Consider the following 25,913-nt stretch of genomic DNA (forward strand, 5'->3'; position numbering starts at 1 on the left):
ATTATAATACAAAAACTGTTGAATTTTTACAAATTCGTATTTTAAAGAGTAGAACTGAGTCTTATCTTGAAAAAGAAAACAAACTCAAGGTAATAAAAAAGCAAGGGGGATGCCACACAATTTATTGGGAGCCTGCTCTGTGTCAGGTACCATGGAGCACTCTACATATATGACCTCATTTAATTTCTCCCTGGCCACATGGTGAAGTTGGTGTAATCCCCATTTTAGGGATGAGGAAACAGGCTTGGGGAATTAAAATAATTTACTGGAGGTCAGAAACTCACGCTCTTTCCATGAGTGGCAGAAGCCTGTGTCTATGCAGCATGCCAGAAAGTGTGTTATTCAGAGTGGTGGTGATACATACCTTCAGTGTCTTGTTGTGTCTCTGCAACTCTCGGCATAGACTCTCCAGTTTGCTTCGAGCAAGGATAGCTCTGCTGTGTTCACTTTGTAACTGGTCCTTTTCTTTTTGAATTTGTACCTGTTTCTTTTGTAAGAGCTTTAACTTCTTTTGCTCAGTGCGATGTTCGTCCAGCTAGACACGAGAGGTGTAAACATAAATAAAATGGCAGGAATTGCTTTTGAGTTGCTAGAAAAGCAGCAAAAGAGGAAATACCTAAAGATCACTCTGTGGTTGTTGGAATCATTTTTTGCTATTGTCACCGCCCCTCTGCAATCAAATAAACTTCACAAATAGGACTTTGCGATACTTGTAGATATGGCTTTTAGAGCATATCATTTATAGGTTTTTCCTTATCATTATAATGATCCTGTCTTACTCTGATCTTCTTTTTGGTAGTCTAGAAATCATTTTCTTTCTCTTGAATCTCTCTAGTGATACTGGTCAATAGAGAAGGGCATGTCTTGGAATCTGTAGGCTGTCAGAATTCACGATAATGCCTTGCAATGGTGCAAGGGTCAATGGTGTGTCTGCTTGGTGTATATTTTGTGCTCACAATTCTTTCTCAAAACAATCTTATAGCAACTATTCTTTTAAAATTAGGAAAGCATAAAACAACCTCCTGGTAAATGGAGGATGAAGTTTGTGGTTTGTGAAACAGGGACAGAAGAGAGAAAGGACCTCTTGACTACCTACCATTGGTGATTTTCCACCAGAGCTTCAGAGGTAGCTGCTGCACAATTCAGCAGTGTGAATGGCAAGTATCCGTAACGTGCCCTGCCCTCTGACCACCCCCAGCCTCCATGCTTATAGGCCAATAAATCATTAAGAGAGAGTATATTTGGATTTTGAATGATCTATTATCTTTTTCTGAAATTTAGATATTGTTATTATTGTTATTGCCATTATGATTTAGACTTTATCTTTTGAAGATTAAATCATATGTCAGGGTTTCTCAACCTTAGCACTTAGAATATTGGGCCACATAATTTCTTGCTGTGGGGGGCTATCTTGGGCATCATAGGCTGTTTAGCCTACCTACTGGATGTAGGTCCCTGACCTACTGGATGCCAGGATCACCTCCCACAATCGTAACATCCATAATATCTCCAGACATACATCGACTATTGGCCCTGATGAGGGAGCACTGCCCCATGTGGATCTACCTGAGTGCCAGGAGGAAGATACTCTACATGTGTTTCATAAGTTGGAAGTTGCTTGCTTATCAACGATGTAATGTTCTAGTTTTACTGCAAAGTCATATACGTTTCACATTTAGCTAGGTCTATCTTGCTTTGCTCTAAATAAAAGCCCTTAACTTTCTGACAATTTTTTTAAGAGCATGGCTAATTTTATTCAAATACTTCAGGCTTGTGAATACATATATGGTTTCTTAATGAATGAAAACATATTGCAACTGAGTCAACTTCAGTCAGATACTTCCTGGCTTAGTGATTTAACGATGCACTTAGACACCATGGCACTTCTATACTATTGTGACAGGCATATTGGATTTTTATCTGCTCTTTTTCTTGCTCTCTCTTTTTTATTATTAAGTTAAAAAAGTAAAATTAATGCCAATTACTAAATCAGAATAGTATTAGTGATTTGTTGTAACTACATTAAAACTGAGGAAACTTAGAAAAACTATTTCTTCCAGGTCATGTGGTATCTTTATTAATAAATGTATCCTTATTTGTTAATGAAAACAATAGTAGGTAATATTACAGGATTCAGAATCTGCAAGGGTGAGTTAGCTAGAGTGGCAGTTTGATTCACAGCTTTGAATTTGATGATTTATTCTATGGTAATACTTACACGTCGGACACCTTCTATATTAATGTCCAAATCAGTGAGCAATGAAATAGGTTTTAGTCCCCAGGTAAAAGATTGAAATTATTCATAATTTTTCCTTTCTGAAAAGGAAATGTAACGGGTTTTTAGCCAATTTTCTCCTATTCATTTTTTATAGAATGATCTTTTGGGTTTTAAAGTTTATTATAGGACATGATATAAATGCCAAAGTATAGTAAGTAAGGCTTGAGTTGAGTAGGCTCTCCGGAAAGATAACCTCTGTCGGGTGACTCCTGACTGGGAGGGTGAGTAGGTGGAGGGATTTCCTAGGGTGAACAGCTGTGGCCCAGGAAGAAAATCTCAGACAGACGGGAGAAGTGATGCTTTTCTGGTTTGCTGCTATGGGCTGCAGCACCCCACATGGCTTTCCGGACGAGGCTGGAATGCTGCCCAGTCCAGCCAAGTATGGAGCATGGCACTAGAAACGAAACATGAATGGCTTTGGTAGAAGGAGGTAAATCGAAGGGATAACAATGTGGAAAATACCGAAGAGAACAAGGATGGACATGTCAGTGAGAATGGGGGCCTTACTTTTGGGAAAAATATTTTTGAAACCTACTTATTTTATGGCGTTAAAATTGCTCACGACGGTTAATAGCTGATGTTAAGCAAGCTATGATAAAAACAAGTTGATACACTGATACTCGCTTTATAAATTTCTACCATTCTTTTAGAAAGTGCTATGACCATTTAAAAAAACCCCTAAACAAACAAAAGGCATTCATACTGTTTGATTCAGTAATCCCAATTTTCGATTGGGATCATAGATCATAAAAGGAAGGAGAAGGAACAGATCTAATGCATGACGATGTTCAGTGCAGCAGTATTTGGTAAAGCAAACAGTGGACGGAATCTAATGTCCCCATATTAGAGACCCCATAAAGTCCCCATATCTAGCCTCTTTCTTTGTTGTGCTGTTTTTCCTCAGTTTTTCTGTTTCTTTTTCCTTTCAAAAAATTCTGCATTTCCTGGAAAATGACATAACTATTACAAAATATAATTATAAAGACTCTAAACTACATGGGCAAATGTCTGTCGTATGAGCCAACAGAACTGGATACCAAATTATATATGTACCTTTATGGAAGTAATTGTTATAAAAAGTATCTCTGCATATATAGCAGAATGAATGGGAGTGAAGACGGATAAATCAAAGTTTGTGTTTTAGGTTATGGGATTAGAGATGTGTTTGCTTGTGTCTGCAGCATTTCTCATATCATTGTGATGTGGGGTTTATGTGATTAAAAAACAATTAAAAAGTATTGGCAGAGTTAAACAACCAGCCAGTGACTCAGGGTTTCAGGGTCCCTCTGGATCTATTGCGGGACAGTTCAGCCTAAGAAGATGCGGCAATGTGACAGGAAGAAAGGAACGAACGGGGACCACAGGACGAGAGTTAGAGAGAAAAAGGAAGAAAACAAGTCACTTGTTAAACTCCATCAGTAGGGATAAGATGAGGGCTTTGTGCACCTGAAGCTCGTTCAGTTTTGGAGGCCCTCTTTTAAAAACAAAACCCACAAAAAACCCCAAAATTAAGAAAAGAGAATTGCGTCCAGGGCCTCAGAGGGGCCCATGCCAGTGAGAGGCTCTGAATGAAACTTCGTTAGTGGCAACGTAAATCTGCCTTCAACCCGCCGCCTGGAGGAAGCGTTTTGCTGTGTGAACTTCGTGTCATACTCCTGTCACTGCTTGTCCAAAAGAAATAAGTGAGTGAAAACATATTTTTTAAAGAAAGCAAGCAGAGGGACGCCTGGGTGGCTTAGTCTGCCTTTGGCTCAGGTCATGATCCCAGGGTCCTGGGATCAAGTCCTGCATCCGGCTCCCTGCTCAGCCTGCTTCTCCCTCTGTATGCCGCTTCCCCTGCTTGTGTTTCTCTCTCTGACAAATAAATAAATAAAATCTGAAAAAAAAAAAAAAAAAAGGAAGAAGATGGGAAGGAGAAGCACGTTGGCTAGCCTCACATCAGAGGGTGTCACATCCCAGCAGCGGGTCGCACACCTCGGGGAGTAGTGGCCCAGACCTCAGATGGCACTCCTGTAGCAGAGAGGCTGGCCTCACTGAACCCTCCTCTTTTTCCCAGCTGACCCATTGTGGGAGTACTGGTGGGGAGGCAGTGCCCTTCACGGATTCTCTGATGTCTCTGAGTGGCTTCCCTGCCTCCCACTGGCCTTATCCAGAGGGATCCTGCCTGGCGAGGACCTAGAACTAGGCACAAAGCAATCCACATCAAACACCACCACAGTGGGGGGTGGGGAGAAGAATGTAGATCAAAGAGAAACAAAGGAATGGTTGAATCAATGAATGAATGAATGAACAAATAGAGTTTTCAAGACCAAATGAGAAGGTGTCACAAGCTGAGGGTAGGATAAACTCATCCAACTGCCTTCCTGAGGGGGCCCCTCAAAACACCTAGGCATAAGAACTGAATGAAAGTTTGCCTTTAGGTCGAGTATATTTCTGTTTTGTTACAAACCTAAGAAGAACTTTAAAATATCCACAATTTTCAATGATCTCTAATTCTCTCTTCCATTCCCCAAATTATACATATAACTGAAGGCAGAATAGACTCCAACTCTATCCTCTTTCTTTGTTGTGCTGTTTTTCCTCAGTTTTTCTGTTTCTTTTTCCTTTCAAAAAATTCTGCTTTTATGGATTCTCGCTTTGGCTTGTGTGAAGTAACCAGCTATGGTCTCTAATGAGGTACATGAAAAACGAATGGCCTTTTCTCAGCTCTAACCAGAGCCTGAATCTTTCGGACACAAAAAGCTAATCAGAGATCTTACCAATTCAGCATACTTCTTGAATAAAAAATCAAGTTTTTCTTCAGGTGTTTGCAACTTGTTCAGATTTTGCATTAGCAGGTTGGCTTCTTTTCCTTAAAAAAAAACAAAAACAAAGACCATAAAGACATTTAGAAAAATGTTTTAAATCTTTTGAAAATACTCAAAAGAATAAAAAATGCTGACTTTATATATCACCCCTTCCCCGCATTGATTAATTTAAAAGAAAAGAAGCAGAGCAGCCAGTCAAAACTTCTGACGCCCACCAAACTGCCAACATTGACGCATGCGGTTCTAGAATTCCAGCCCAAAGCACAGAAATTTGACAGTTCAGTTTGCCATTTTTGGGTTTTGGTTTTGTTCTCCTAGTATCTTTTTTCTCTTTTTGGGGGGAACCAACTGTCTTGTTTCTGTGCATGAATGCATTCCATGAAGTTTGGGTGGGAATATTCTGCTCATATTTCCTACCTAGCAGAGAATAAAATCAACATAGAAGGAAAACCAAGCCAAGACACAGAGGGCCTTCCCCACAGGCCTTTTTGTATCTCTGTGACAATGGGTTCAGCCTTCCTGGCCCTTCCTTCTTCCCACCCAGGCCTTAATCTTTGTTGGCAGTCTCCTTTTCTGACCTCACTTGGAGTTTATGCTACATTTTAAGACTCATCTGTTCATGATTATTTGATAGTGAATCTCAGATTCTTCTCTTTCCTCATTGTTCTTCCTTTTGTCTTCTTCAGCTCAGCCTCCCCGTTTGCCTTTTTGTGGGCCTGGAAATCTTGTTTTCAAGTAGCCATTGGGCTGAGTGTTGGTGGGGACGAGAGGGACCCTGGGGCCTGCATGTACCACTGATGATATCTTTTCAAAGAGTCTGATCAAGGTGGAACAGAGTGACAGCCACTCTGTCTAATTAGAATAGGAAGGTCAAGCCACACAGTAGAGGCCACGTTTCCTGATGTAAATCTATGTAAGAATATTAACAACTTTGACAACCTTTCCCCAAGAACAGGCATTTCCTTTTTGCCAGAATATTTGCTTTTATCCTGGGGAGGCAGATAAATCACGGAATTAGGCTTACCATATGAAATATATGACATGGGACATGCTTATACTAAAAAAATTTTTGCATTGTTTACTGAAGTTCAAATTCCCCTTGGCATCCTGCATTTTTATTTGCTAAATCTGGTAACTCCAATGCCATCAAAGAATTTTAGGTCTAGAAGGACTTTAAAGAGCATCCAGACAACTGGTTAATTTTATAGATTAAAAATCTAAGGCCCAGTGAAGGCCAAAGTTACATAATTCGTACTGGCAAAGCCAAGGCTTGGATCCAAGGTTTGTCTACTTGCTCTAAATCACTTCATTCCCATGTGGAATTTGGATGCCAGGAAACCCAGAGAAATAAAAGGAAACTTTTTCTTAAAAAACATGACCTCATTCCTAACAGCTGGTTTTGTCCATCTCTGCCCAGTGAGTCAGTTCGGATTAGAGACACAGCCTACGATGGGGAGAAGGTGGGTGTGAGAAGTGCCCGCCAGCTCTCCAATTATGGCCTGTGGCTTATCGTGCTGCCCCACCTCTCCTGTGTCTGTGCTCAGAGCTATTTCTCGAGCAACAGGGAAGGATGTGACATCCCTTCACCCTTGTCTTCAGTCTGGGAAAGGGTCCCACATGAAGACTGTTGTCCCAAGTGAGTGTCGTCTATTAGAAGAAAGAGATCGTTGTGGATCAGATTTGGCCCAGGACTCAGATCATGTTTGGTCCACGGCAAGTTCTCAGTAAATGTCAGTAATAGTGGAACAAAGCAAAGCCAACCTGTGCCCACTAGTAGCACGTAAATTAAATGAACACTGTCCTGAAGACAACTCTGTGATTGACTGGAGGACAGACAGGTCTTACTCTCACCTGTGCCTCTGAGTATATGCTCAGGATACCTCTCAGTAGGAGTATGGTCACATAAAACCATTATGTGTCTCATTGTGGGGAGATAGAAACATTTGGGTGAGTCCAGTGGGTCTCTTTTTCCCTCCACACGAAGTACCTTCTTTCTTTTTTATTTTCTTTAACTGTGAGAAGAGGGTTTCATTTTGTTCTGTTTTGTTTGGGGCACACTCACTGAGGTATCTTTCTGCTCTCATGCCCCGTTATTTTGTGTAGAAGGTCAACATTCAGAAGCATCAATTTATCCTTCAAAAATGATTTTGCCCGTCAACAACAACAACACAAAAACCCAGGAAATTGGAGATAAGCATGTACAGAATGAATAAATTTGTGACATCAGGGAGCTTAATTTTTAAACTTCCATTGGTTTGCTGGACTAGAATGCTGTGTGGGATTATGGAGGAGAAGAGGAATAGACAGAGATTGCTCATCTTCTAATAAAGGCTGTAATTACAGTTCTACAGAAATGGGGTCATTTGGTGATAGTGTCAGACAGAAGAGACAAACTGACTTTTTTTAGGGACATTTTGTTGGGAGGGAATGACCTGCCTTTTCCCCAATGTGTCATTCCAAAGCAGTGTGAGTGTGAGATTAGTCATAAAGAAAGCAAGGGACAGACCTGAAGTCCCCATTAAGCTGGAGAAGGCACATGAAGGGCATATGGCCATCCCTCCACAAAATAGTCAGGTAGTAGTAAGTCTACAAGGAGGTAGGACCACCTGAGCAACAAGAACAGCCATGTCACACATGGCTATGGCCAATGGCACAGTTGTAGACTGAGGGAGTATTGTAATACAAAGGAATGATTTTTACATCAAAGAAATTAAAATATTTAAATTGAGATAATGAAATCAGCTATATAAATGAGGGCTGGGATTTTTCTTAAACTTTTAGCATAGTGATAACTGTTTATACTAAGTTTATGCAGATTTGATGAGTGTCTAAAACCTGGCTTTTTCTCTTCCAAAATTATCTTCTAGAAATTTGGGGCTAAAATTTGGTCTTGGACACACCAGTGTGCCTCTCTTTCCCCTTCCTGATTTCCACGTGTTATGGCAGAAACTTAAAGCTGGAAAAGATCGTGAATGTTCTGTTTCAAATGTTAGACCCAGATTCATATTTCAATGTTAATTTTGTTTTCTAACACAATTTAAAAATAGTGACTATGATACAAATAATTCCTGCGTATCTATAGGTATCTTTTGAGAGAAATAAGATTTGTGTTTGTTGATGAAAAGGACAGTGTAGTTAAATTCACACTGGACTAAGGATAAGGACTAGACCCTGGGTTCTAGAACAGACTGTGTCCCTGACTAATTGAGTTGACTTTTTTATAGAGTCTTCAACTCTCTGGGCCTAAATTTCCCTGTCTATAAAATTATTAAGTTGACTAAATGGGTTCTGAGTTTAGCATTTAGGATTTGTTGATTCCATGACTGGAATAATTTTAACCATTTTTAGCTTGATTTAGACAACAACAAAACTAACAATGTTTGGATGGTATCTTTGTCTTCCCAATATGTTTTGGGGAAAAAAAACACAACAGACTTTTAAAATTTATCAAGATTCTCTTATCCCTCATTGTCACCTCTCATAGTCTGGTTTTTGTTTGTTTTGCTTGGTTTTAATGGCTTATCAGTTTTGAAAATACTGCCTAGTCTGTATTGTTTTTATTTGACCAACATTTTATATCTTCTGTGTTTTAGTCACCTTGGTATATGTACTTGGAACTTTGGCCTCTCACTCAGTTGGGGAGAGGACCTGGACTTCTTATTAGGTCAGTTGATGATATGTTTGAACTATTAGCAATTTCTTGGCTATAACTATAAAGAAAACTTTCTTAAAAGGAAAAAAAAAAAAACCTTCAAGAGTCTAATGATGAGGAGATTATTCCAGAGAAAATAAAGCAAAACCTTAGTGAAAAAGAAAAATACCAGGAAGAACGGTAGGAAATGAATACATCTATTCTTAATTCTGATCAGAAGAGAGTGCTAATCATTTTGCTCAAGTTATAGTTTTCTCTCCCATTTGACCTATTTTTAAACCTCTCTCTCTGTTTAGGATATGGCCTAAAATCTAGCTTCCCTGTGACTCTACTCATGAACCTTGCAGTTTCTGTTGATTCCTCTTTTCCCTGAATTCTTCTGGTCTCCTACCATCTCTTCCAAAAATTTGGCATTTGTATCCAGGCAACAGTTTATCCCCCTTTCACAGTGAAACTAGCAATCAAGCTAAAATGGAGAAACAAATCATCTGGGAAAGTGCCCATTCTAAGGAAGAGTAAGTAAATGTCTTTCCAAAGACATTTCAGAATCCACTGTCCTAGTCAAGGTCCTCTGAAGGTACAACTGAAAGTCACCTGTAACTAAAGACAAACCATTAACTGAGCTATGGTAAATGCTCCTTAACCAATATACCAGTTAGTTTGTATGTCTCTTCAATCCTGCAATATTAGTGACTTCAGTTCTGCCCCCTTGCTTTCTTTATGACTAATCTCACAATCGCATCAACTAGTTGAGTAACCTTTTTTGTAGACTCTTAAACTCTCTAAGCTACAATTTCCCTGTCTATAAAATTAGTGGGCTGACTAGATGTATTCTGAACTCAGACTGGACCTGTGGATCAGCTTTGTTTTCCTCCCAGGCTTATGCTTCAAACCTCTGATTTCCTACTCAATCAGTTATCAACCTGAATGTCAGTATGTATATTATATTTTATCACTGTTCTGTGCTTATTACTATGCGGTGCTCGTGCAGCCCACGTACTGTTGGCAGAGAAGTGATTAATAAGACATTTGTGAGTCTGGAGGATGGGGTGGGGGAGGTAAGGGGGTTACTTTAGATGTTGACAGGATGTGTCAGGGTGCTGTCTATTGGGGAATCTGTTTTTGTTTCTTTCAATTCAGATGCCAAGGGGAAAGTGACTCTATCAACTAAAGAGATTTAAAAATGTTCCTCCAACTGCTCTGGTGTATAGTGTGTTGATTGTGGGAGGATATGCAGTCTCTAAAGGAAAAACAAGTCCTGGGTACTTGAGTTGTAGAGACATTTCCCAAATAATCAAAGGTGTTCTATGAAAGAAGGGTGTCTTTGGTCCAGTAAGTCCAGGAAATGTTGTAAACTATGCCTGTCTCTACTGCAGATTTTCATGGTATATATTAAAGGTCAGAGAATTCTGGCAGTAAGGGAACTTTAACTTTGTCTGAAATCTCAAATATCCCAAAGTATATACTATGGAAAATTTTGGGTTAGAGAGCCAGAACATTTCAGCATCTCAAAAATACTAATAAAGCAGATATTATCTGATAAACATGCAATAATGAAAGACTTGTCTTTGATCAAGTACCTAAGCAAAATCTAAGGATATTTTCAGGTACTGGTCAAATGATTTACTAAAATTCTATAAAAGGTCCAAATAGATTCTAAAGAAGACCACAGCCAGCACTTCACTTTTTCTTCAAAAGGATGGAGGAAGAACTTTCTGAAACAACATAATCATTGCTTCCACAATCTATCTGTATCAGAACCACCCTTGGTACTTTGGCTCCACTCCAGTCCTCCCAATTCTGAATTTCTGTACTCAGGAACAGCATTTTTCATAAATTCTGTATTTGATTCTAATGCACAGTTAAGTGCTAAAGCTACTTGCAGATGGCTGCAAGTACTGTCTTGTTGAAGCTGAAATCATGTTTAAAATGGTGGTTGCATATTTAGATTAGCCTAAAAATGTTTAAGTCCCATAATGTAGCTGAAACATTATAGTGCTTAGAGGAATATGCTGATGGTGTTTGGAGGAATGGCATGGAAGGGTCAGCATGCACATACAGGTAGTTAGGGTGGATACTAGTGGGCACCCGGCTTCACAGTCATTGGTTCTGATCAAACATTCAGTTGAAATCTGGTAACTTGGAGATAGTGGCAGAATTAGAGTTGTGGAATGTTTTCTTTCTCTACAATTATTTTGATTATTTGGTAATTAGATGATTACTATAGATTTTGAAATAACTCATGGAAGACAGAGAAGAAACCATAATTGGTCATCTTTAATTTTACCCCTAATTTTTTCATATCCCAATACAACACATACACATTCCTCTGTATAAATAGTTGTAGAGTGATAAAGCAAAAGAACTTTCTGGGTTAGGAACACTTGAAATCATAAACCTCCATGCTGTGATTATGTACTGTCTTATGGGAAGTTTAACAATGACTAATACAAAGGGACATTTCTGAGATGTCTTGGATAGATAAGGAAAACAGCTTTTGAACACAGAGCAACTTTATTCTCTTTCCCAAAGATCCAAAACACTTGAGTGATTCCAGTCTTGCACTTTGCAACTTGGTAGATATATTTAAAGTATTATTTGGGTTATTTTATTCTTTATGTTGGGTGGATCATGTGTCCTATTTAAATGTGTCTTCTAGCCCTTCTTGAAAGCATTGCCCACAATGGGTTTTAAGTACCATAGTGATATCCCATGCCATCAGAGACGTATTTTGGGATTTATAGATAGCTTGTTATTGGAATCTGAACACAGTTCTGACTCCAGTGCCCATGATCTTTCACTTTGCCACACTATCTTACAGAAATGAATAAGACATTATAGCTGTCCCTGATAGATTCTCCACCTCCCTTGGGAGGCAGGTGTATAAACAAATGATTGATGCAGAAAATTTGTTGGAGAGGTAAGGAAGGTGATGCTAACTCTAGCTGGGCATGTCTGGGAATGTACCATATAGGAAGTAGTATTTGTACTGAGTGTCACAGTGAAATTCACCAAGGAAGACAGGCAGAGGGGCTCTCCTATGTACAGTAACATGCTTTCACTAGTAGCTAAAAAATTAACTCTCTCATCCTTCTTTAACAGCCATTTTTGGTGTAGAATCCCTCATGGTCTCCTAACAATTTTCCCATGCCTGTTCTTAGCACTTATCCTATATAACAGTTAGATTACATATCTGTTTTTCTCTCCATATTTAGAGCTACTTAACCAAAGGGCCTTGCTGACTTATTTATCTTTATGTACCTAGCACAGTACCTCATAAAGTTGAGGCATTAATAAATATTTGCTGAATCAATAAACTAATGAGAGTAAAATTATTTTGTGCAATTTTTGACATTCTATAATTGATACATTTTTTTTTAATTTTTTTTTTTTATTTGTGAGAGAGAGAATGAGAGACAGAGAGCATGAGAGGGAGGAGGGTCAGAGGGAGAAGCAGACTCCCCGCTGAGCAGGGAGCCCGATGCGGGACTCGATCCCGGGACTCCAGGATCATGACCTGAGCCCAAGGCAGTCGCTTAACCAACTGAGCCACCCAGGCGCCCTAACTGATAGGTTTTTAAAGTTTTGTGAAATAAAAAATATTTTATGTAGTAATAGAACATACTACTCAGTGATCTAATTGACAATCATTTTATATACAAACCATCTCTAGGGGCACCTGCGTGGCTCAGTCGTTAAGTGTCTGCCTTTGGCTCAGGTCCTGATCCCTCTTCTTCTCCCTCTCCCACTCTCCCACTCTCCTTGCTTATGTTTCCTCTCTCTGTCTCTTTGTCAAATAAATAAAATCTTAAAAAAAAACCCGTTTCTATATTTATATTTTGCTTAAATCCAGATTCCACTAGCTTTGCTTTAAGTAATTTTCCTTTCATTCCCTTGTTCATTCGTCCTTATAACAAATATTTATTGAGCACCTAGCAGGTGTCATCCACTATCTTAGACACTAGGCATCCAGTGATGTCTGAATACACACACAGTCCCTGTTCTTGATCTGAAAGAGCTAAAAGAAGACATGCATTAACCAAATAATCACAAAAAGTAAATGTACAGTCTCAAAAGCTGCTAAATGCAAAGAAGGAAAGATACACGGTACAACAGAAACAGAAAACAAGAAGACTTTATCTAGGGTTGGGCTAAGAAAATGCCATTTGAATTGTAAGCTAAATGTTAAGTGCCCAAAGGGCTGAACTTTAAGGATTTCTAGGTAGAGAAAATAGGATGTATGTGGGCTTTGTGGGGGATGGAGTATGCTGTGTTCAAAAAACGGGTAGAGAAGATCAGAATGATGAGCAATTAGGCAGTAGTAGTAGTGGTGGTGATAGGGATAGGGAGTTCAGGAAGGAGATATTGTGGGGTAGAGTGATAGGAGATAAAGCTAGAGAGACTGGTGTGGGTTAGACCATTAGGGCCTGAAAGACCATGGTAAGAATTTTAGTCTTTGTCCTAAGAGCAGTGGGAAACCATTGGGGAGACAGGGTAAGTGAGTAACATGTTGAAAAGTTCACTTTCTCTCTTTTGAAGGGAAGTGGCTAAACACAAGTATAACAAGGAAAGTGTAGGGAGACCCTGAAGGAAGCTATTACAGTAATCCAAAAATGAGATGTGGCTTTTAGTAAAGGTTGGAGGAAGTGCCCCTTTTTAGGAATCATCAAAGAAAAGTCATGCATTAGAACATAACTACTTGCCTAATCCTTTTAGGATTTTCTTTTCCAACTTTTGCTCTTTATTGCTGACAGGCTCTTTGGCTGTGGTTGGCTCTCCAGAAGCCATGGGTTCTCTCTCTGTCTCTTCAGTGACCTCATCACAGTCCCCATCCCCATTGTCGGGTGGTTCTATGTTCTCAGGCTGCTCCTTTGTCTTGGTGGGACCCTCTTTTTCAGTAGCAGACCCATAGGTATTAATTATGTCTTCTAATTGTCGATTCAACTCCTCAGAGATATCATGAGCTCCCTGTTCAGACTGCACCCCTGTCTTCCCCTCTGGTGCTTGAAGTGGGGTTGAGGAATCCTTGTCATCTTGCTTCTCCAAGCCATTTTGATTGGGTAATGATGAACTTTCCCCTGGAGGTGTTGACTGGGGTTCTCCTGAGAGCTGTACAGAGTGATTTGTCTCCATACTGGGAGTAGTATCTAGTGGTAAGCATAGTCAAATTTTATATAGTTAACCCAGTTATATGTAAAATGTAAGGATATCCCCAAAAGGGCACCTACTAATTACAGTTTCTAACATAGAATGAATGTATTTTCACAAACCATTGATATTTCAATTAATTAGGTAGAAACAGAGGAAAGCCATTTTTCCAAAGCAAGTCATAATATTAGCGTATTTTTGGTTTTGGTCTTTAAATTCCAGTAGAAATTCCTATGATTGACATTAATGGAGTAATTCAAGATATTGTTTTTCATGTTATATTTGTCATATTGCTTAAGCCAACTTGTGTTACCATTCTCTTACATTATTCTATGTAGATTTATGGTCATTGGAAGTACATAGATGTCTATATTTAAAATGTTTAAAGTGCTGTTACTTTTTTTCTAAGTGAAAACATTTAATACGAGAGCAACTGAACTTACTAAAATCACTCATAACAACAGCAGTCCTAAACTCTATTCTAATTCATAAGTGAAGATTTGATAAATATGAGTACATTGATACAAATGAATTATTATACTAAATACAGGAAATACTTTCTTGCTTTTCAGGTATTTTCCTTTTCTCAGATGAGCAACACATAATTTATCCATCAGCAAGATACATTTTCTGAGTTTCAAACTAGCTTCATTTTTGGAATAAAACGGAGAATGGAGGAAGGTACAAATTAACCAACAAACTAGTTTGGAACCATGGTGATGGCCATAAAAATAATTTCTTGAATTTCAATAATACTTTTTTGTTCCAATATAAAAACTGACTTTCTTTTAGGAAAAAAAAACAGATTACAACCCTTTTTTTCTCAGTCAAGAAGCTCTAGGATAACTTTGTAATTTTTAAGAAATAGTAATGTTTAATGAATAGGAAGGGAATGAACTTGGGAAACAATCCACATATAATATGGCCTCTTTGGAAATAGGGGCTGCAAGCTCAGTCAAAGAATACCAGGATTTCTGGCTATCTCCATTTCTTGGGTTGCAATAGAGTTGACTTAGGCTTTTAAGCAATGGTGCATTTTATTTGCCAATGGTATCTAATGGCAATGCTGCTAATTAACAGCATAAAAATATGACGGGGTTCTCATAATGCACAAATTTTGCTGTTGTGGTGGCCCAAGAGGAAAAACAAAAACATACTGTTCCATGCACTGCACAGCTTCTTTCTCTTGTTCTCATGGCAGGGGATGTCAAGTGCTTGGACCACAGTAAGAACGGAAAATTCAGCCTACAGCCAGTGCCGCCCACTGATGGCCCTCATCAAGTACTCATTCAGTTCGAAGGAAGTACTGTTTTTCTCTTACCCACTTTAACGCACCGACTTTATTATCAAATGATGCAGTAAACAGCCTTATTGTTTTCATCACTGGCATTTCTTTATCCTGACCCCTACTTGTTGGGCACACTCATCTATATATAACTTACGCCTCCCCTAAACTCTGAGAAAGATACATGGCACCTGCTGTCCAGCCAGAAGTTATTTTAAGCGCTTCTAAAAGGAGCCATGACATTTAGCACTTCTTCAAAAATCAAGGGAAGAGAATCCTTTTAAAATCAGAACTAAAAGCAGTAAACATGTACTGGCTTAAATACATATGTGGGTTTTAAAGTGTTAGGGATCCTTCTGAGGAAGGAATAAAATCTAAAGTTAAACCCCAAATTCAAAGCAATGAATTTAAAACTGACTTTTCACAGGAGTTTTAGTATGGTTAGTCTAAACACAAAAGTTGGGTTGTATTTGATTTATTCTTCATTCCTCAGAGGCCACAGCCATTGATGTTTTTAATATTAATTCCATGGATATCCTTTAAACTCAAAGCCCACATTTACTTTAAAACAGAATAACTGAGTCATTGTAAACCACAACACAACTCAATTCCTAAAAGTAGCCTCAAGATAAATCAACAAGAGGGGAAAAAAAGTCAAAGAACTCCACTACTTTTAAGTTGTTCCTTTCTGTATGAATTGACGGCAAGAAATTATTTCTAAATTTTATCTTCTTAATACACTTTATTGCCTTTTTTTTTTTTTTGCTCCTCTGAGAATTTTTCACTTGTATGGGGAACCCAGCAGATTATCACACACATCCCTTCCTGAGTAACACATTTCAATTATAAATAAAACAATGGAAAGTTCTTCCACAGTTCAGCAGCAATCTCAAAGTTGCAAGTTTCAAACACCACAAACCGCATCCTACACCTTCTCACAGGGTTTGGGGGAGTGTTTGTCGCACTTACCAGAAGACAAGGAGCTAAGCAGAAAGAGAAGGAGAAGCAAGAGGCTGCAAAAAGCTAGTCAGAGGAGCGGCGACAACAGGAGACAGGCAGCTGTGTTCTTTCAAGGGAGAGAGAAACCACACACACACACACACACACACAGGCGGCAGGAGAGCAGGGAGGGGGTGGGGAGGAAAAGGAACAGTGTATAACACAGCAAGAGAGAAATACACCCAAGTTTCAGTAGCTGTCTCCAGGGCAAGTGTCTGGGGAAAGAGAAACAGCTGATAGATATCAGACTCTCCGTGTTTTATCCTTTAAAAAATTTAAACTCTCTCTATAAGCCCCTCTGTTAACACAATTTTTCACCGTTATTCTTTTGGGCAGAGATCATATTTTCTTATTCCTTAGTTTGTTTCCAGTGTGGTCCATGATTCATCTTTTTCTCCCTTCTTATGCTAGTCTAATTAGCGTCAGATTTCTCATAGGAATCATGGGGGGAAAATCCAACGGCATAACAAAAAGGAGGTGGGAGAACTACTTGAATTCTGATGTCATTGGTTTGTTTGTAAAATTTGAAATACAAATGGAGGTGGCTGTCTTGGTGCTGAGTTTGGTGGCATCTTCACGGACATGGTAATTGGCATAATTGGCCTCAGATCCCACATCTTAAGCATGTCACCAACTTCACATCTCAGATAAGCCCTTGGGGAGGCAGTCACTTTTTCTTCCTGAATTGGAGCCTTTTCCACCAACTGCTTTTCCAAGTTTTTCCACCCTTCTTACGTCTTCAACTTGCTCCTTAATCCTCCTCAGAAAAAGAATCTTCTCTTCATTCACCACAAAATGCCCCTTTCTCTTACCTTACATCCATGCCCTTTTCCTTCTTTTTCTAGAAAACATGTTCCCACACTTTTCCAAGGCAGGTTTCTCCATCAGAGTTCCTGCTCTTGGGACTGGCTGGGCATAATGATACCCATTGTGCTATGCAGAATAGTGCCACCAGAAAGATGTCCACATCCTAATCCCAGGAACTGATAATACGTTACTTTACAAGATGAAAGAGATGTTGAGATTTTGCATATTTAATTAAATTAAGGATCTTGAGATGGGGGGATTATCCAGAACTATCTGGGTGGGCCCTGTGTAATCACAAGGGTCCTTAAAAATAAAAGAGGGAAGCAGGAGGGTCAGAGTCAGAAAAGGACTCCAAAAGAGGTCAGAGTGATGTGGGGCCACAAACCAAGGGATTTGGGAAATGAATGCAATTCTGCTGACAACTGATTTTAGCTCAGTGAAACTCTTTGTGGAGTTCTTACCTCCAAAACTGTAAAATAATAAATTTGTGTTGTTTTAAAGCTATTAGATTCATGGTAAATTGCTACGGTAGTAAAGGAAAACTAAAATATTCTGCCCCCAAACATTTTCTCATGCCTTTCTCTGAGTTCAGGGGAGGCATAAGTTATATATAGATAAGTGTTCTCAACAATAGGCTGTTGCTGCATCATTTGATGATAAAGTTGGTAAATTAAAATGGGTGAGAGAAAAAGTACTTCTTTCTAAATTAATATGTCCTTGGTGAGGGCCACAAATGGGTGGCATACTGGACTGCATTAAACTGGTGTAGTTAGATCTCTCAGTGAATACAAAAAGTAAGTCAATTCTTCTCAAATTTAATTTAATGTTGAAATTAATTTAAAGGAAAAAAAAAGAACTTACCATGATTGAAATAAGTTATTATATTATCATTTTTACCAATATGTACTAATGTAAAAATAGATATAAACTTCTGCTGCTTATAGTTATTATATGATACAAATTTTAAGTATATATTATTTTAAAAACCCTACAAAATGAATAAGTAAAATTCAAATGAACATTACTTTTATGTGACAGATAATATTTTGCTGAACCCAAACTGCTACTTGCAACATGAATATGGTAGTGCCTGCTGGTCCTATTGAGTTTATGACACTCTTCTAGAGTGTACCTTATGAAATGATTCGATTTCTTCAACACTTGGTCTGTCCAAATGATTACATAAGTTTCATTCACATTACTGGCCATAATTTCAACTGGACTTCCTTTGATACTGATGTATAATTTATAGCTCTTTCTTACTTTCTTGCAATTATTAAAATAATACTACTTGCATACCCTCACCCTGGCCATAACCCTAACCCTAATCCTAACCCTAGATCTGAGAAAAAAGTAGAAAAGAATGGACTATTACTCAGCCATAAAAAAGAAATGAAATCTTACTCTTTGCAATGACATGAATGGAGCTAGAGATTATTATGCTAAGTGAAATAAGTCAGTCAGAGAAAGACAAAAACCATATGATTTCACTCATATGTGGAATTTATAAAACAAAACACACGAACAAAGGGGGAGAAAAAAAAGAAAGAAAAAGAGAGGCAAACAAAGAAACAGACTCTTAATTGTAGAAACCAAACTGATGGTTACCAGAGGGGAGGTGGGTGAGGGGATGGGTTAACTAAGTGATGGGGATTAAGGAGTGTGCTTGTGATGAGCAAGGGTGTTGTATGGAAGTGATGAATGACAATATTATACACCTGAAACTAATGTTACACTATAAGTTAACTAACTGGAATTGAAATAAAAACTTAAAAAAAAAGTAGTGGTACTTTGAGCTAAGTTGATAGATATACACATGATAGTGATGGCACCAAATGACAGTTATCCAGGTGATCTAGGGTAGGCTTATACATTTTCAATTATTATTAAAATGAATACAAACACACAAACTTGTAGCTCTCTAGAATCCATCTCTAGCCTGGTAGAGGCCCAAAGAACTGGGGATGTAAAGAGAACAAATTAATAATAATAGTATTTTGTTTATTTATTTATTTAAGATTTATTTATTTATTTTTGTGAGAGAAAGGGGGGGCGAGCAGGGGCAGGGGCAGAGGGAGATGGGAGAGAGAGAGAGAGAATCTCAAGCAGGCTCCCTGCTGAGCACAGAGCCTGACACAGGGCTTGATCTCATGATCCTGAGATCATAACCTGAGCCAAAAATCAAGAGTCTGACACTTAACTGACTGAGCCACCAGGTACCCCAGAACTCAGTGATTTTATAAAATAAAGCTTTGAGCGGGCACCTGCGTGGCTCAGTCGTTAAGCGTCTGCCTTTGGCTCAGGTCATGATCCCAGGGTCTTGGGATGGAGTCCCACATCAGGCTCCCTGCTCAGCGGGAAGCCTGCTTCTCCCTCTCCCACTCCCCCTGCTTGTGTTCCTGCTCTCACGATCTCTCTCTCTCTGTCAAATAAATAAATGAAATCTTAAAAAAAAAATAAAGCTTTGAGCTATTATAAGGAAGTTTTTGGGAAAATAACATTTTGATTTTTATGCAAATGTTATAAGAAAATAGGAAGCCTAATTTCTAATATCAGTACTAAAAAGTTTATCACAAGAAACAATAATCCCTTGTACCCCTCTCCACCCTGTTCCTCTAACCTTGTCATGTTCCCAAGGGGCGGTAATATTAAACCAATCCAGATATTTCTTCTGTGATTTATTGTTTCATTTATAAATAATGCCTAGCTTGCTGCCTGTCAACTCATCAGTTTTTGACATTACCTATTGTCTTCCCATAATAATAAAGATTTTAGTTATATCCCCCTTTCCCTCATTTTCTTCATAAAATATAACTCATTTTTAATTAATATTCTATATTTTCATTATTGAAAAAATGTTCACTGCTAAATTGGGTAAAGCACTGGGATTGTATATAATTCTATTCTTTTGTAACTTTTTGTTTTTCCTGGAGTTAATGACTACCTTCACTTTTCATTTGTTTAGTATCGAGAGTACTCTGTTTTCCCAAACTGCACAAAAGTTCTGTAAAATGCCTTGTTATGCAATTTTCCTCAAGGTAAAATCTCTCATATAATTTATACATTCTAGTATCTTCTTGGAGATAACACCCCCATATACAAACATCCCTAGAGACTTGACTTCCTGCTACAGTCTGGTTTGGTGACTTTCTTGGCCTGCTGCACAGCTGTGGTCCTAGCACTTCCCCTGATGTCATCCTGGGAAATCCCTTTATCTCTCTTTTGTTTTCTGATTCCCATTCTTCCTCTTTCTTGGTGTACTTCCTCATTTAGTGAAACATATTGTATGCTGGCTTTCTGAGAAGGCATTTATGGGGGACTTTGTATGTGTCAAATGCCTTTTTTGCTACCCTAATACTTACTTGATTGCTTGGCTAGATGTAAACTTTTTTACAAAATGTAGAAAAACTTTTTTTGATAAAACTGTTTTTACATATCTATGGAATTTTTATTTTTTTTTAATTTTTTTAAATTTTTTTTTAAGATTTATTTATTTATTTGAGAGAGCGAGAATGAGAGAGAGAGAGAGAGAGTACATGAGACGGGGGAGGGTTAGAGGGAGAAGCAGCCTCCTCGCCGAGCAGGGAGCCCGATGCGGGACTCGATCCCGGGACTCCAGGATCATGACCTGAGCCGAAGGCAGTCGCTTAACCAACTGAGTCACCCAGGCGCCCCTCTATGGAATTTTTAAAGGCATTATTCCCTTGTCTTTTAGGTTTCATTTTTTTTTCTTTAAAGTGGAAAGTCATTTTTATTTTTGATTCCTTGTATGATCCTCTTTTCTTTTTTTTCCCTTTGTGGAACCTTTAGAATCTTCTCTTTATCCCTTATATTCTGAAGTTTCACAATGATAAAATTTGATGTCCATCTTTTTTCATTTATTGTGTTGGATGCTTAATGGGTTTTTAAATCTAGAGACGTAAGGCTTTAACTTCCTTCCCTCTTATCATTGTTACTCACCTTCTTCTTCCTCGGAGCCTCATATCCCTGAATGCAGAGTCTTTCTGGTGGAGCTTCCCCAGAGAACAATCCTTAGGTATCCTGAAAGGGTGGAGAGAAGTTACTTTACTTTGTAAGGTGGGATTGGGGACCATTGGGTTTGACTGTTCATTCCCTTAATTAAAAACCCAAAACTAAAATAAACCCAGCCCTACTACTACTTTTGATAGTACCTCTATTTGCTGAGTATTAACCTCAAATTCTTTAGTCTTTTCAAAGTCTGCCAGGAAAATTATGTTGCTTCTAACTTTCCTGCTGCCTTTCCCTCAGCTCACTAACCCATTTCTGTCAAGCATCCTTTTTCTGTTAGATTATTTACCATTATGTCTTTTATTCTAGTCCTCATTCATTATGGTTTGGGGTTTACAAATCCATATTTTCTGGTTTCATTGAGGTTATAAGTTTCTATTTCTTGTTCTTGTTTGCTGTAGAATTTTAGAAGAAAAAGAGGTCAGAAAGATTTTTACAATGTCATCTTGGAGTCAGGAAGATCTGTTTAACCAGCACAGTGGTCCAACAATGAAATGAACTATCAGCCCAAATCAGAAGCTTCAGTACCAGAAATATCTTATAAAGCCTTGGTTGTTCTTTCTTTTAGAGATACTGAAGAAGAAATTTCTGCTTGGAGTGGGGGAGAATTAGATTAAATGACTCACTTAAGACCTTTATCAAATATGAGTTGGTTAATTCTATACTTTTTTACTGTGGATTTAAGGGAAGCAGAAATCATATAATAATTAAGATTATAAGTCTGAAAATCAGGCAGCTTGCATATGAATTCCAGATCTGTCTTTTGCTTAGACTATTTTATTTTATTTATTTATTTTAAGTAGGCTCCATGCCCAATGGGGGGCTTGAACTCACAACCCTGAGGTCAAGAGTTGAATGCTCTTCTGACTGAGCCAGCCAGGCACCCCCTTAGACTATATTTTAACTTATTCAGCTTCAAGTTCCTTCTCTGTAAAATGGGACTACCTATTTTATATGGCTGTTATGAGACTAATATAGTAAATGTGGTGTATATAATGAACACACAGTCTATGTTAACTAATTCCAATAATGGTGTGTTGAAGTGAAGCCTGTGAAATGGAAATTAATATTTTCTACACTAATAGCATTTTGAACTTGTTGCTGTCTAGAAGCAAGGTTAAATGTGAGAATCTATTGTGTTTATCTTGGTCATGGTATGTACTTGACCTGGGTTAGATTGGTTTGGGGTGAGGAGCAAATCTTTGTACATTATGTTCCTACTCATCAGACAACACCTCTGTGTTTCTGGAAAAGGGGAAAATGTAGGATTGTGGCCAAGCAGAAATTATTTTAATTAGTCTAAATATAAAAACCTGTGCAGCAAATTACAATGTCCAATTTTTATGGTGATGCTTCTTTAATTTGTACTTGTGTACAGTTGGTCTCCAGAAGTGAAAACTATGATTCACATCCTATGAAAAGGCTTCGGTTTTATTACTTGTAAGCAAGAATTAACCAAACAAGGATTGTCTCTAGGAAGGGCAATGTGAACTAGCTTTTGTGAATAAAATAAATCATTTGAAATTTGCATAAATATTGAGTGCTACACTTGTGCTTGGAAAGAGCTCCACTTCTGAAGTGGCCTTATTTGATTACACTTAAATTTTTTTTCATGATAATAATTTAATCATGAATTTCTTCTTATAAATAATGCAGATACATTTTAGAGTAAGCTTCTTTACACCGATTCTCTATTTAATCTGAATTAACAAGATTTTGCTGCATGCACTGCACGAAGGAGATTTGGCTTGTGTCAGTATTTTGTCCAAGGAAGATCAGAATAAAGTCTGTCACATTGTATAATATTGGATCTCTCATCTTTGAAAAGTCCCTCCTTACTGCATTGCTGAATGTAGTAGAGATCCGGGAGCATTGGTCTGTGTGTTGCCTTGTTCATTTAGAATGTGTCCACTGAGGGTAGAGCTGAATTTTAATGGCTGCCAAGGGCTGCAGCAATGACATTCTCCTGAAACAGGCTTTACCATTTCAGCCTCTGAGTGCCTACAAGGGGGCTTGAAGGCCACATAGTTGAAGCATGGAGACAGGTTTTCCCCTTAGTCCTGTCTAAAACCTGTGTCATCAGCGATTTGCCCAGCTAAGTTCCAGGATGTTCCTTGGGTAAGGGTCTGCTTATTGCTGCAGACCAGTGGGAAAATCCTGCTGACATTTGAATATTCATAACATAACTCTGGGGACAGAAGCTCCTGAACTCCAGGGGCATCATAACTTTTGATGTCCCACTTCCTCTGGCTCATGTTCCCCACAGAAAACTTGGGATATACATCCCATTTGAAAGAACTATAGTCACAAAATTTAATGGCTACAAGAAGGAAATCATGCAGATTGAAAATGCCAATTGCTGATGGTCCCAACTTTGAGGTTGCTAAGCCACCCATGGTTTTGGACTGCAACTCCCTGTCAGGTATATCCCCCTCTCCCAACACTTCCCCTCTTCTCATTCCTTCTTGTTCTGGGATTTGATGACCACTGTGGCATCTGTAGAATCTTGACAAGGGAAGGGACCTCACAGATCATCTTACCATCTTCCTTGGACTCAGGGGTTTTGTCCAGAGCTACCCTGACCTGCCATTAGTAGATGACATTTTGGTGAAAAAAAATCAGCCCTTCCTAATAAGTCAGCACTACTTGTCAAGTGTTAAAGAAAGGAATAAAGTCTTCCAAAATGATAGATCCATGGTGTTTTACCCTAAGCAATTGTGCCTTTTTTCAAAAGTTTGACAAAGGCTTCTCTTTCAAAGACCCTTTTTTGAGGTTTGGTAACTAATGACTACAAGGTTCATTTTTCTTTTCTCTGTTTAGTATCAAAGGTTCTTTTGATTCTCCCCCGTGAGGGTCATGAGTTCTTCTTTCCCCTACCTGAGTGTCATGAGGCCCCTTTTCCCCTGCTGATCACAGAGCAATTCTCAGAAAGGGTCTAAGGTTGACCTCATGTTTAAGAAAAGCCTTTCATTTTGATGTGTTAAAAAACAGGGGTGTGGTGGTCACCTAGTTACAAGCTGGTGGGTTCTCTTCTCTTTCCTTCTTGCAATGTAGTTCTTATCAGAGAGTCTGGACCTATTTTCAAATTCTAAGTACGTGGCCTTTTCCTCCAAAATAATTTGATGTGGTTTTGATAGGATCTAGACCAACACAGACCCTGAGAATGGCAGAGGTGGTCAGCAGGATAGGACTGAGTGAGCAAATGCTTAGACCACTGACCCTACTTTATCCTCCTTATTATGTCTCCTCCTTATATCCCTTTTGTGGTGTGGGATGCCTAGGCTTTGTTGTTTTGGAGACAGACCATTAACTGAGTTTGTCTATCTGCCTATCTAATCTTTAAGAGCCTTTCTAGCTCTTAATAGTCTTTTATGTGTAAATGACCATTTATGCTCCTTAGTTCAATTTCAAGGACTAGGGAGGAAGCACCTCACCTCTCCTATTCATCTTTAAACCATTTAGTGGATCCCATTCTGTATCCATTTGGAATTGAATTAATCTGTAATGGTGCTAAGCTGTAGTTGGATCCTGTCAGAGCTGGCTAGTTGTTTAACTCCAGGGGTCATCAATGAAACAAAATAAAGGGTCCCCCCAGCTTAGTGTGTCATGGTGGTCCTAGGTTCAACCTGGACTGTGGCCAGATGGAATCATGGTATCTGGGAAGGACAAATTCCTACTTGCCTTTGTCATAAGTACCCAAGAGAGTTTTGCAAAAGTATTAAAAAGGTGAAGGGGGGCGCCTGAGTGGCTCAGTCAGTTGAGCGCTAGACTCTCGATCTCAGGTCTTGATCTCAGGGTTGTGAATTCAAGCCCTGCATTGGGTGTGGAGCCTACTTAAAAAAAATAAAGATAAAAAGAAATAAATTAACAAATAAATAAAAACATGAAGGACAAATGCAAAGGAATCATCTTGGGTATCTGCATAGTGCCCCCAAGGGCAAAAGATAGTATCTTTTAGCACTTTGTAGGGAAAAATGTCAACTATTATTAAAAAGTAGTGATACCTGGCTGTTGGGGATGGCAGTGCCCAGGTCAGCCTCTGCAATCTCCACTGTTGTTCTTTGCCCTGCATCTACCTTCCTAGGACATCCCACAAGCAACCATATATCCTTCCTCTAGGGATCCCAGGAAGCCTTCTATATATTGTCTAGAAATAAGAAGAAGCTCCTGAGACACGATCACTACTTCCCCATAAATTAGAAGAGGACAGCCTAACACGAATGGGTTTGGGTCCTCACCAAAAGAAGTACTGTCCTGTGGAGTCCCACAGTGAGTGGGACAAAGGGCCCTCAGCAAAGAAATCTGTTCACAGAAATCAACGCTTGAACATGGTCAAACACTGCCTGAACACAAAGCAAAACAGGCTACTGACATAGCTTTTCAAAATTCAAAATTTAAAATCCAGAGATCTTAGAATCTAAAGAATGAAAATCTTTGGGCGGGGGAGGCAACAACAAGCCAACAATTTTTTTTTAAAAGATTTTATTTATTTGAGAGAGAGAGAGCATGAGTCGGGGGAAAGGCAGAGGGAAAGGCAGAGGGAGAAGCAGGCTCCCTGCTAGGACACAGGGCTCCATCCCAGGACCCTGAGATCATGACCTGGGCCGAAGGCAGACGCTTAACCGACCGAGCCACCCAGGTGTCCCAACAAGCCAACAATTTAAAAAAACATACACTTAATTGAAATGATGAAGCTTTATTGGTATGAAGAATTTGTATTTGAATATTTTGTTCGAATGGAGTTATATGTATTTAGCTAAAAAAAATAGGATGACAACATAAATGTATGTAGATGTTAAATATTACATGAATTAAGCTGCTTTAAATGAATATTTTTTATATCATAGATTTAAGCTCAAAAAGAGACATTTGACTTTGTGCTAATAAGAAAAAATAAGGCCAGGGCGC

The 25,913-nt window shown here is 38.7% G+C and overlaps 1 protein-coding gene across 1 annotated transcript in view; it reads right to left on the bottom strand.

Moving 5' to 3' along the window:
* Window positions 1-16,269, bottom strand: part of TXLNB (taxilin beta) — a 46,769-nt gene extending 30,500 nt beyond the window's left edge. The window contains exons 1-4 of the mRNA XM_045865637.3: window positions 16,140-16,269; window positions 13,441-13,884; window positions 5,038-5,129; window positions 365-535 (exon numbers count right to left, since the gene is read on the bottom strand). Coding sequence (XP_045721593.1) covers window positions 365-535; window positions 5,038-5,129; window positions 13,441-13,870 — 693 coding nt within the window. The 5' untranslated portion in view covers window positions 13,871-13,884; window positions 16,140-16,269. The remainder of the gene's footprint in view (window positions 1-364; window positions 536-5,037; window positions 5,130-13,440; window positions 13,885-16,139) is intronic.
* Between the last annotated feature and the right edge of the window lie 9,644 nt (window positions 16,270-25,913).

The sequence above is a fragment of the Mirounga angustirostris genome, unplaced genomic scaffold (assembly GCF_029215605.1).
Source record: "Mirounga angustirostris isolate CCGP_5_RB_7025 unplaced genomic scaffold, mMirAng1.0.hap1 SCAF_8, whole genome shotgun sequence".
In the NCBI taxonomy this organism is placed as follows: domain Eukaryota; kingdom Metazoa; phylum Chordata; class Mammalia; order Carnivora; family Phocidae; genus Mirounga; species Mirounga angustirostris.